We start from the raw sequence: 12,019 nt of genomic DNA, 5'->3' as shown, positions 1-12,019 counted from the left end.
GGGCACTATATTACACTGAAAACCTATTTTACACGTTGCATATAATAAATACAGCGAGCTACACGACGGGCAAAAATCTTGCTCTGAGCGTACAAGGACTTTAATAACTCCAGCTAGACTATTTCTGCAGGCTAGAGGCTCCAAAGAGAGCTCTGCCGCTTAATCTTAGATTACATCAGTTAAATGTCCAATCCCAAATCCATCTTCAGGCGCCAGGAAAACAATAACAATGATCATAATTTATGCTTCCAGAGCAAATCATGAAATCTCATTTTACATTGTTATAACACTTTACTTAAGATCGCCCTAAACCAGTGCTCTGTAAGCATATATCGATAAATGGACACGTTTGGCAGCCCCTTCTCCTGCTGTAATTGTGAGACAATGATTCATCGTTCATAATCAAACCAGTGTAAGATTTATAGTCTTAATTACTTGTTTGAGCGCTAAATTTCTGGAGAGAATCATGCCAAAAATCCATATTTTGGAAACTCTTGTTGCATTCTAAGTAATTACCATCAAAGGTTTTCATTTTAAAAACACCAGATGGTGAACTTTCTTATTTATGCCAGATAATGCTGTTAGTTTTCTTATTATTCATAAGTAATTTACTTTCATAAGACCATTTTGAAGACTGTAAAAGCACTTCTGTAAATCTTTGGCCTATAGCAATATTTCAGAATCAAGCATATATACTGCGTTGTCATCAGCAGCATATATACTTAACAAATGGTAGGTAATCATTAGTGAGTACTGGCCTTTTTTCATTTCTCCATCCATCACTACTAATTCAGGGGAAAAACCTGCTCACGCATGGATTAAAACAGACTGTTAGGTACTAAACAGTAATCATATCTAGCTGCAGCGTAGCCAACTCCAGATCTTTTTAATTAGAGACGAAACAGCTGGTAACGTGCATGAGCAAATGTTCTGCCGAGGTCCAGGAGAATTGCCCCGATCGCCTCCTCGTTGTATATTACTACACATGAAAAAGATAAATACGACGCTATCTGGTTTTATGGCTGGTTTTGTTATTTTTATCTCTCTGGAAAAATAAGAGCAGAAAAGCACTCTAAAAATTAGCTGGCCGAGACTTTGTAAGGGAGACATAAAGTAGATCAGATCTTTTTAGGTCACTTACTGTCATCTGGATTAGGTCGTAAACCGACCAAGGCAGCCGATGTGGGCTGCCCAGCGGGTGACTCCATGCATCCTCCTCCCGCTGCCCCCAGCCCCCCAAATCCCCTCTGCCCGCCAGCCACCCATTCCTCCTTCTCCCGGGGAAGAGCCTGGGACCGAACGTCCCAGGGGCTGTGACGGCTGCGGATTTACGGACTGCGTTTCCACCAACTCCTGCGTGCTGTGCAGGCGGAAGGCTGTCACCACCATCTGAAGCCCTTGGAGCCAGAGTGTCTCCTGGACCTGTGCGAGCTGGCGTGCACTCGCAGCTCTCCGGGGAGCTTCTCCCCTGCCTTTTCCTGCCGCAGAGCGGTTGAGGCAGTGTTACAGTTCCCACTGACTTGTTCTTCCAAGGAGCCAGCACGCATTCCTTAGCATAACCACAGCAAAAACCAAATTACACAAGCAGGTCAGAAAAAAACAGACCTGCTTGTTCACAAATAATGGGAAAGAAACAGGTTGGTCGGTTTTGTTTTGGTGACAGGCTCTTAACGCGCTCAAAGCTGTGGGACCTCTGCAGTACCCTGTACGTAGCAGACATGTTTTATAAGGGTAAAACAAGTCCAGAAGCTGTCTCATACAGCAAAGCGTATGATTCTGTGTGGATCCTAAATATTATGTGTAAATACTGCTAATACATATAAAGATATGAATATGTAAATCATGTATACGGGGTTAGGAGAAAGAAGAAAGAGTTCTCCCGTCTTCTAGAGAACTCTCCGTATATCAATATACTGACATGTAGGAAGTCTCGGGAACAGGCTGTATTTATAGGGCAAGATACAGAGTTTATACTCTCCTCCCCAGCCCTGAAGACTCTTTTTCTTCTCCTCATATGTAGAAAACATAGAGGGGACAGTGGGAGTAGCAAGATGAGGGACTTTCAGAGTTTCTACCCTAGTGTGCAACTGTAGTTTCTATGATTTTTGGCCACAGAGGTTTTCGGATTTTTTTTTCCCCCTCGGTTCAGATTTTTCCTTGCAGGAGACAGGTACTTTCCATTTGAGTCTGCCTTTTCCACATCTTGCAGCTTGACTCTTTAGATGGTCTCAAGAAGTGGTGTTGGCATCCAGAAAGTCTTGCACGAAGATAGTTTACAATACACAATTTACAATACAAATCTAAAAACCACTTATATGTTAAGTTGTATATTTACTGAAACCCAAAGTATTAAAAAGAGGAGGGAAGTTCGTCTGTCTCTTCTGACACCAGTATCAGTACAAATGGAAATGAAAAGCAACATGTTTATCAGTAACACTTCTTTTTACTGAAGCAGTGGTTAATATTTCACTCTCAGCGTAGAAATAACACCAGTTTTGCTTATCAGCTACAGTGGGGGGGATCCAAGACAGTACAAAGAAAGGCAAATGGGAAGCAGGGATAAAAATACTCAAGTCCTTGTTAAACAAGTTGCTATCTCTGGCTTCCTAATTTTAATGAAATCCTGAAGGTAGTCTCTCATAAATTTCATTTTACTTCAGTTACGGTGAGTGACATTAAGTGCATCATTCTTTGCCAACTGACATTTTTAAATATCTGGATGGCAATGGTGATTATTAGGATGGGTTATGATAGGTCTGGTACCCCTCTCCAATGCCAGGCAGTAAATACAGATTGTTTAATCCAGTGTAGTATGCTCAGTGTAATAGAAATTGTTATGTTTTATAGTCATGATAAGACTGCAAAAAACCAACAAGTCCTCCCGAAAGGAGGACAATCTTGCTAATGAAATTTTCCTTTACAGTTTTGCTTTCAGTGTGTAGGTCCAGATTACAGAGCTGCTGATTATTACTGACTTAAACAAATTTCAGTAGTCCGAAAGATCTAAGGGTAAATTTTTCTGGCATTAGTTAGTTGGTTGTAAGCATTTTAAGTTCTGATTTTTTTTCACCCAAATCCCAACCTGTAGTACCCCAGTCCAAGTAGCTGGGAGGGTATGAAGGATGCTCCAGGAGTGACGGGAAAGTAGTAATTCACGTGCAGTACATCTCCAGATGACGTGGATCTCTAGCTGGGTAAACTCTGTGCCTTCATTCCTAACACCTCCTAGGTGAGGGATGAGAATGGTGAGCACTTCACAGGCAAATTTTGGAATTTTGGTGGCCGATGAGCTCAGGCCCTTATGCAGTGGAACATATTTTCAGGATTGCTACTACCACACAAGCACACTCTTAGCTCATGCTCCATAACCTCCTTTGCTTTGCACTCCACATAGCGCTTAAGTAGTAGCTACGGTTTTAAAACGTTCCCAAACAGACTAAACAAAATACGATCTTCCTGAGCAGGAACAGTTCAATTGTAAGGAATTTTCCTGAGTGACGGAAATGTTAGCTCCAGTAGTCACCAAATTCTTTTTATTTCAGAAACGCTATTTTTCCTCTCGTGGAAAGTGTAAGTTCAACTGCTTTACAAAGAGAGACTTTGGTGGTGCTTTGTTTCCTAAAGAGAATTAATTTACGCATCCGTGGGTTTCTTTAAAATGTTAAATTCAAGTTTTCCCAAAGTGAGTTTGCATAAATGACTAGCCAAGAATGTCTCCTTTGGCCAACTTCATCTCTGTTCCCTTTTGGCACAGCTCAGACAGAATAACTGAGGTTGGGCAAGAGATAGGCCTTGTGAATTTGGGGTTTAATGAACATGAGAAGTACAAAACAGACAATTTTGGCAGATTTCATTGTAACACTTGAAAATGTTTGTTTTTTCTCATATCAAGGCTGCAGAGAGGGTAGAAGTGTTTGGTGAATTTGTCTCGCGCTAGAATTACACTTTCTATTTATATAATCAACGTTAGGTCAGTTGTTTATAGCAGAATTAATGGCCTTGTTTATACAGTGTTCTGCTTTTATACATGTAATTCTTCTCTCCTTCCATTTTCAGGTTAGGGTTTGGTTTTGTTTTTCTTCATAATACACAATTGAAACAAAATGTGTTGAGCATGTGTGTGTTATTCCAGACTTTATTAGAATTCACTACTTGTATGAAATACAACAATATGTGGATGCACTTATGTAAACTATGGTCAGAGGGTTTTTTTTGTGTTGGTTTTTTTTTTTTTTCTCATCATCATAACTTTCTCTTCTGCCAAGATGTTTTTGGCAGTTTTTAAAAGGTTCACCATTAAAAATGTTATAGACGAAATGGTTTTTAGAAACTTTATTGAGGGCACTACTTAAACAAAGGAAAAGTTGGCGCTGATCTCCTTTCAGCAGAACTTTGCACTGGGAAGTGTTGATATCTGGAAGAGAACAAGCAAAGACAACAAAACAGTAGGAATGACACCGATTGCTGTTTTTAAAAGGAATTGGAAAATCCCTTGTAAAGCAAATATTTTTTTGCTCCTGTTCTTTTGTCACCTCAAATGTACAGAAAGATGTCCCAGAGGCAGGATTCCTTCTTCCTCTCCCTCCCACTCTTATTTTTCCTTTTTCCCTTCTTTTTTTTTTCTTTTTTAGATATGTATTTATACCATGTATCATATGATGGGGAACATCCAGTCTATATCATTATAATAGCATGTACTTGAAACACTTATTGCCTGAACGCGGATGGTAATACAGTGCAATATAGTGGAAAATTACTGGCTTTTTAATTGTTGGTAAGATTGTGACTGCTTCCTGAAGAACTTCAAAATGTTAGCAGGAATATCCAAATATTTATTTGGGATTTGTGTTTCCGTAAACACTACACACCCCTCTAAATGTGCTAATATTTAACGGCAAAAGTAGCATTTTAAAAGAAGAATGTAATGAATGCATTTTCTTCCCCTTCCAGAGCAAGAATTTACTCTTTGAGAAGATTAATGGTGGTCCAAAAAGAAGAAAGAGGGTAACTATCAGAATACTTTATAGCCCCTGTATCATCTAGAGAGCTCATAAGAATTAAAATCATGCTGTTGAAATTAAGAGTTAGTCTAACACGTCTGCATTATACCGTAGATAATGCGTAAAGTCAGGGAATCTCAAACTACTACAGCAGGCTTCAGGACTGTCCGAGTACAGGATGTATTTCTCTAAAGAGCCTGTGGCTTTCACAAGATGCACTTCGATGCAGAGCATTAATTTAAAAACTTTATATTATCTGGGTTTTTAAATTGATCCTATTTGCATTAAACCATTTAAAATTATTTAAAAGTCTTTAAAACAGAATTTAAAAGTTTCCTACTAAAAATACTGGTAAAATTAATTACCACTATCCATGTATGTGAATATGGTTTTGGGTGTAAATGACAGTAGAACTGGTCCTTTAGCTGATGTAATTTGAGTCACTTACATACTTAGATTTACCTCAGATTAAACTCCTATCTCTGCGTCCCACTTGCTGGAAAGACAAAGATGAATGTGTTCTCATCTTTCTGTCCCTGAAACAAGGAAGGCAATCCGCATATCAGAGAAACTCTGCACAGTTCACCTCACTATTGTCTCTCTTTTTTTTGGCAGTGTCAGCCTTTCTTTTATCAAAAAATCACTTTCAGGCAGAGACGAAGTCTTTAGCTTGCTGCTGGTATATTTTTTCACAAGAAGAGAAAGTCTAGCTCTCTGCCAGCAAGTAGCTTTTCAAAATATGACAGCACAGTTTATATTGTAAATGAAGTAAATTTGGTTTAAAATAACTGAAGTGTAAGTGAAGATTATTTATATATTTATTTAACACTTAAACCTAAAGTCTTCGTTAGAAAAGGAGAAGATGAGTTGATTTCTTAACAATTCACACATCACTCATAATAAACACTGTACAACCATAAGTTAATGATCTATCTTGAACTTAGTATCTGCCTCCCACTTGCATTTGATTTTTGAGTTTGTTAGCAGAAAAGGAAAAAGGGTAGGCACCTGATTTGAACTCCAAAGTAAGTTGAATTTACTATGGAAATAGTTATGTGGAGTATTTGTTAATTGCTAGAATAGCATGTTAAGGTAGGATTAGTGCAATATATGCATGAGAAAAAAAAAAGAAAAACATAAATAGATTTTCTGCTAGTGTGCTGACTGACATAATCGGATACAAAGGAATAATGGTTGGAGAGAGATGACAGCTATGTAGCCAGGGGTAGCCCAGAATTTTGGAGGTGAAGCTTCAGTTTCTTGCTTTGCAGCAGATTTATTTTCTTAGCACAGGCATGTGACTTAATGGTAAATTCGTTATAATTTAAAGTATTTTCTACTGCTTTCAGAGTAATACTGAAACAATTACTAATGCTTTAATGAACAACTCAGTATTTTCACTTTATCAGCAGAAGGGTAACCCAGAGCTGTCAGCAGCAGAGTGTATTTTCCCAGAAACCAAAAAGCCCACTGGATGCCCCTCCTGCCTTCTGTGGTCCCTGCCACCCCTCCATGCCCTTCTGCATGGACAGAGAGTTTAGGGAGGACAGCTTCCAGTAACAGATTGGCCTTTTGGGTCAGAATGTCCTGATTTTAGCTTAAAGCAAATCCTATGTAACTGTGTACATAGTGTTGCGCCTATACGATGCTGTAGTATAAGTCATAGAGGAGTGACTGGAGTCTACAAAACTACATATTCTAAGTGTGTGTATGTATATTCATATATTTATATGTATGTATATAAACACACATACAAGCATACATACACATAATCAGTATATAGAATCAGAATTGTCTAGGTTGGAAGGGACCCTTAAGATCATCTGGTCCAACCATCAACCTAACACTACCGACACCACCACTAAACCATGTCCTTCAGCACCACATCGCCCCGTCTTTTCAATCCCTCCAGGGATGGTGATTCCACCCCGTCCCTGGGCAGCCTGTTCCCAGTCTATATAGTAAGGATATGTATTCACCATTTGCTACTGTGTTTTTTCCAGCATTTGCAGTGCGAGCCAAGGAAGCCTACAGCGACCCCTAATTTAACTAGCAATTCTCCCCTGTTTTTTTAATTTCTATGCTTGAGCATAGCCCTGTCCAGAATCTAATATCCCAAACATGACAGGAGTGCTTCTGTAATCACCAAGTCGCGTTGCTGTGGGCTCGGAGCTGTGCACAAAGATACTCGGGAACCGCATTACTTTGAATTCAGCACAGCTGTATAGGATTAAACTTTTTTTTAGTCAAATCAGCCAAAATTTTTGCATTATATTTTGTGTTTTCTTTTGTCAGCTGAGAAGGATTCAAATTTTTATGTATTCTCGTTCTGTTCTACTTTATTTCAAAAAGTAGCAAGCAAGTACCATTCCAAAAAAAAGACCAATTAATCTTCCTAAGAATCTTCAAATAATTCCTAGAAGTTTATGCAACAGCCGAATTTCACTAAATTAACGTTAAACAGAACCTCTTTAAACAAACACAAAAAAAATCATTTACATGTGTCTTATTTTTAACAATTTAAAGCATTAAATTGTTAGTTTTATTTTCAAAGATTTTTCCACACTCATTTCTGTTTTTTCATATTTTTATGTACTCACTTGCAGCATGCAAAGCACTCAAAAAAGCGATAGAAGTAAGCAAAATGGCTGCTCTACGCTGTGATTAAGTATTAATGATAGCACCTACAAATCTGGAGAAACCCAAGGGCTTAAACTCAAAGACGAACCCCCAAATCTCCCAGAAATTTGACAAATACCTCAGATATTTGAAAATAAATATTTCGTGACTATTTTAAAAGTGCTTTTTTTTGTGTGTAGTTTTGAATTCCTTAGTTTTGGTGAAAGAAGCACAGAAATATCTCAAGAACAGTAATTTCTGTGATACAGCCAGCCTGACAAGAATCAGGAGATAGTGGAAAATTTGCATTCCTCCAAAATTTGTCCTTAGGCAAACAATTTTTATTGGCATCAAAACCCAGCACATTAGAATTTTCGTCTATATCTGTGAAGGAGAAAGTATATACTTGAATTTTGTTGACACTGACACTGTAACAGACCAGAAAGTGGATGTAAATAATATTTAAGTTAATTCTGAAGCTCCACTAAACTACTCGATGCTTGCAAATACAGTCAATACATTTTATTCCATTGGCATAGATAAAATTCAAGCATAGGCTTTCTACGTTACTGTGATCTCCAAACAGTTCTGAGACAGGATCTGTTCTTCTTCAGTCTCACGTTGTGCTGCTTACATGGCGCACAGTGAAGTTAAACCCTCTCCGGGGATCTTCTTTCCAGCATTCCCTTGTTCTGGCAGTGGTAGGAGAGCCATTTCCTATGCCAAAACCTTGCTTGGCTCTGCTTCTGTGCCAGCAGTTTTTTATCTCGGCATCAGGAGAGGAAGCAAGGAGGGGTTTCTTGGAGAGGAGATGGGCTGAAGAAGAGACTTTGGTCAAAACTGGTAACGTGGTATCTAACATGTCTCCCCGCGTAAGGTCCCTCAGAGGCTACTGAGCTAAAGCTTACCTGGACTTCTCCGACAAGTTCTGTCCTGCCTCAAGAAGGAGGGAATTAGATCTGCTGCTGCTTCTCTGCTGGACTGAGGAAAGGAGGAGCGGAGCAAAAAGACAGTGTCTAATTCAGACTGTCCTATATTCTCAATAGTCCTCCCTCACTTGTATTCTTTTTAGTGATTGGATTAAATTCTTGCACACAAATACTATTAGAAAACAAAACACTGATTGACTTTTAGATTTACTCCCTGGGAGCAATTTTGGGTTTTTTTTCAGTCTGTAAATATTTGACAGATGAGCAATATATAAATATATTCACTCATCCTGATTACCTTTTATATGTTTCCCTGTTTCTAATAAGTATAAATAATTTTGAACTTTTTCAGAGTGTGAACCCGTATCTGCAAGGACAGCGACTGGATAACGTTGTAGCAAAGAAGTCTGTCCCACATTTTTCAGATGAAGACAAGGGTCCTGAATAACTACAGTAAAAATGAATGATGAAAACCCATGCCATCCTCTGCTAGATCATAGTATTGCTTATATATAATCATCTATTAAAATCCTTGTGAATGGCAGCATGTTTATTATTTATATAATTGTAGATGAAAAACAGCTGTATTTATAACAGTATGTTCTCCTAGATAACAAAAATATGGTTCTGCTTTTTGTTAAGTTATGGTAAAAGGACATTTCTGTTGTTTTTATTTTAGTCATGGAGCAAACTTTGAAAATGTTAGTCATTTTAATAGCTAACGTGAGGTAAATGGTCTTAATGAGCAGCTTGTAAATAGGAAGATGTAAAAAAAATGCCGTCTGACTCCAACGTTTAATCTTAAATGTTACTATGTTTGACACATGAAAATTATAGTTTTATGTTTTGTTCACAAATATTGTTACTTAGCAAAGACAAAGTATTTATTTTACCCAGAGAATTTTGGCTTTTGGTCCATTTTAATAAACATTTAAGCAATCTACAAGGTTTGCAAAGTGACATTTTCCAAAATATTTCAGAGGCTCATTTGTCTCAGTTATTGCTGTGCAAATTTAAAAATTAAAGAACTGCTTTTTGACTCTACCCACTGGAATATTTTTCTGTTAGCTTTAATCGTTCCATGTTCACAGCTTTCCTGAACGTTTGCACATCTTTCTTCCTTATCAGTGGTACTGTTGTGAGGAAATAAATCTCCCCCGCGGTTCTTTGTCTTAGTAACAGCAGCATTTGTGCATTATAGCGTTCTTAAATTATGCGTCCCTGGGATATTGTAAGTGAAGATAGAGACATTTGTCTATGTTAATAAGGTTGTGTCAACATCTTCTCAATCTAAATCCACGATATGAAGGTCATTGTAGTTGATGAGCTTCTGAAAAACTCTGATACTCTAATAACACTGGTAACTATTGCTGCTCTTGAACTTGCTCCGGGAAGCTTAAATTGCCTTTTTGCCCCTTGGAGACTGAAGAACTTTATATTCCACAATATGGAGTTCTCCCTTTCTGAAAGATGAGAATATAAAGTTACCTAAAATTTTGATATTTTCAGTGTGCATCTGAAATATTTCAAGCCATGTGCATGGGGCATTGGGATTACAGAAAACAGCGTTAGCTTACAGCTTTGTTCAAATCTGTGAAAAAAAAATTGTAGTTTCCTTCCCTGCCCTACAGAAAGATGCAGTAAAATCATGATGACCCCTTAGAAAAAACAGATAAGAAACCAACAGAAACTAAAGGTCTGAGCTACATAAGATTAAAGCTAACAGGATGGCACAAATATGACTGTGTATGGCATTTGCTTTTTCTATCCCAGCACTTAGAAATGTGTAATAAATTATGTATGCAGAGTCAGTCCTCTCACGTCATTTATGGGTAGATTGCAAAACTCCATAACATTCTACGCTGAATTATCACGTCTTTCATCATATTTCCTCTTTAAAAAAAAAAAAATCTGGAAGAGAAAACTAAATAGTATGTAATACAGTGGGGTTTATACTCACACGTGACATGAAATTGAGAAGTTTGTGTGAATCACAGAGCTCCTTCCACTTCCAGTGCCTGGAATGGGATGGGAGTAATCCAGCTGCTCACAGGAGACAACTTGTTTTCTCTGCTTCTTAAGCCTGCTCTTTTTATCTGCCCTCCTGCTTAGTCTTCACACAGGCGTTGAGAGTTGCAGAGTTGCAAAGGTTGTCTCCAAAACCAGAAAAAAACATATATTGTGGCATGAATCTGACACCAGAATGCACCGATGCCCAGTGGCCCAGAGCATGTGAAATGGTCATTCCTCCCCCTAACCCCACAGCCAGCCATTCCTCAGAAACCAGTGTTTCTTCAGGTACTCAACTGTTTTATCAATACTTTCAAAGTAATCTGAGCTACCTTCTGTCCTTATTAGCGCCAGTGAAATCCATTTGAATCACAAAATGAAGCAACCATGACGGCATTTTATTTAATTTTTTAAGCTCTTGGTAAGGATGAGCATATAACAAAAGGCAGTGTGTACAGTGAATTTAGGGCTTAGAAAGGGAGGGGCGAAGAAGTAGCGTTTGTTTAACTGTATCAGAAATCCCGCATCTGATTTCTTGAAGCGCTTTACCTCACTACACTCCCTGTGTGGGGATGTGATGATCCAGCACAGCAAACTGACCAGCACAGAGATCCCCGGTGGCCGCCTGCGACCGTGGTGGGGCCTGAGGAGCTGCCCTTCTGTCTGTGATGGATCTGCACAGAGCAGGCGGAGGAGAAATTACACAATTTAGAGATGTTTTTGTCTTTAAATGCAAGGAAAAAAACCAAACACAAAACCACCTTTACACTGCACAATACAATGATGCGTCTTACAGGAACTGTCTGCTGGAAGAAATGAAACGCGGGGCGGTGAGCAGCCATCTGCCGAGGCCATCAGGCAGCTTGAGTGTTTCACCAGGAAGACTCAACAGTGCTATTGTGAAATTTTAATAAAATATAGCTATTACACCATGATAATGAAGATTCATTACTCTCATTTCAGTTTCATACTAGTACTAGGATTGATAGTCCCATATTAATTAAAAAAAAAAAAAAAACCAAGTAGAGAAAGTTGTCCCTCCTACTGCTCCAACAACAGTCCAAATGTGTATATGTAGTTTTATTATAACGAATCATGACAGTGCTGGTCTTTGGGAATCAGTGAACACAGATACCAACTATCCCCCTCACTAACAGCTCGCTCCACCAAACCAATATTTACAAGAACATAAATAGCTGCTCAGCTCTTACAGCTGTAATCACCCTTTCACATTTATGATGCATGTGAATTAAGGAGCATGTATATTGCTACTGTTGCTTAGACTTGTCATTAAATTAAATCCTTTTTAGATTATTTTAAAATCTGCAAGTATGTTAATTACCTCTGACATATTTGAGACAATGTGCTTAAAAGAAGCTATACAAAATAAAGTGTATTGCCATGCAGCATTGGTTTTGTCTGGTAAAGAAATATTTATGACTCTAGTTTTAAAAATGCACT

At 38.3% G+C, this 12,019-nt stretch overlaps 1 protein-coding gene across 1 annotated transcript in view; it reads left to right on the top strand.

Moving 5' to 3' along the window:
• SCG5 (secretogranin V (7B2 protein)) overlaps nucleotides 1-9,767 on the top strand; it is a 35,931-nt gene extending 26,164 nt beyond the window's left edge. The window contains exons 5-6 of the mRNA XM_009886917.1: nucleotides 4,951-5,004; nucleotides 8,901-9,767. Of these exons, the coding sequence (XP_009885219.1) occupies nucleotides 4,951-5,004; nucleotides 8,901-8,996 (150 nt within the window). The 3' untranslated portion in view covers nucleotides 8,997-9,767. The remainder of the gene's footprint in view (nucleotides 1-4,950; nucleotides 5,005-8,900) is intronic.
• Nucleotides 9,768-12,019: the final 2,252 nt, after the last annotated feature.

The sequence above is a fragment of the Charadrius vociferus genome, unplaced genomic scaffold (genome assembly GCF_000708025.1).
Source record: "Charadrius vociferus isolate BGI_N301 unplaced genomic scaffold, ASM70802v2 scaffold14, whole genome shotgun sequence".
Taxonomy (NCBI): domain Eukaryota; kingdom Metazoa; phylum Chordata; class Aves; order Charadriiformes; family Charadriidae; genus Charadrius; species Charadrius vociferus.
Note: the sequence above shows the minus strand (reverse complement) of the source record. Positions and strands in the feature narration are given on the sequence as shown.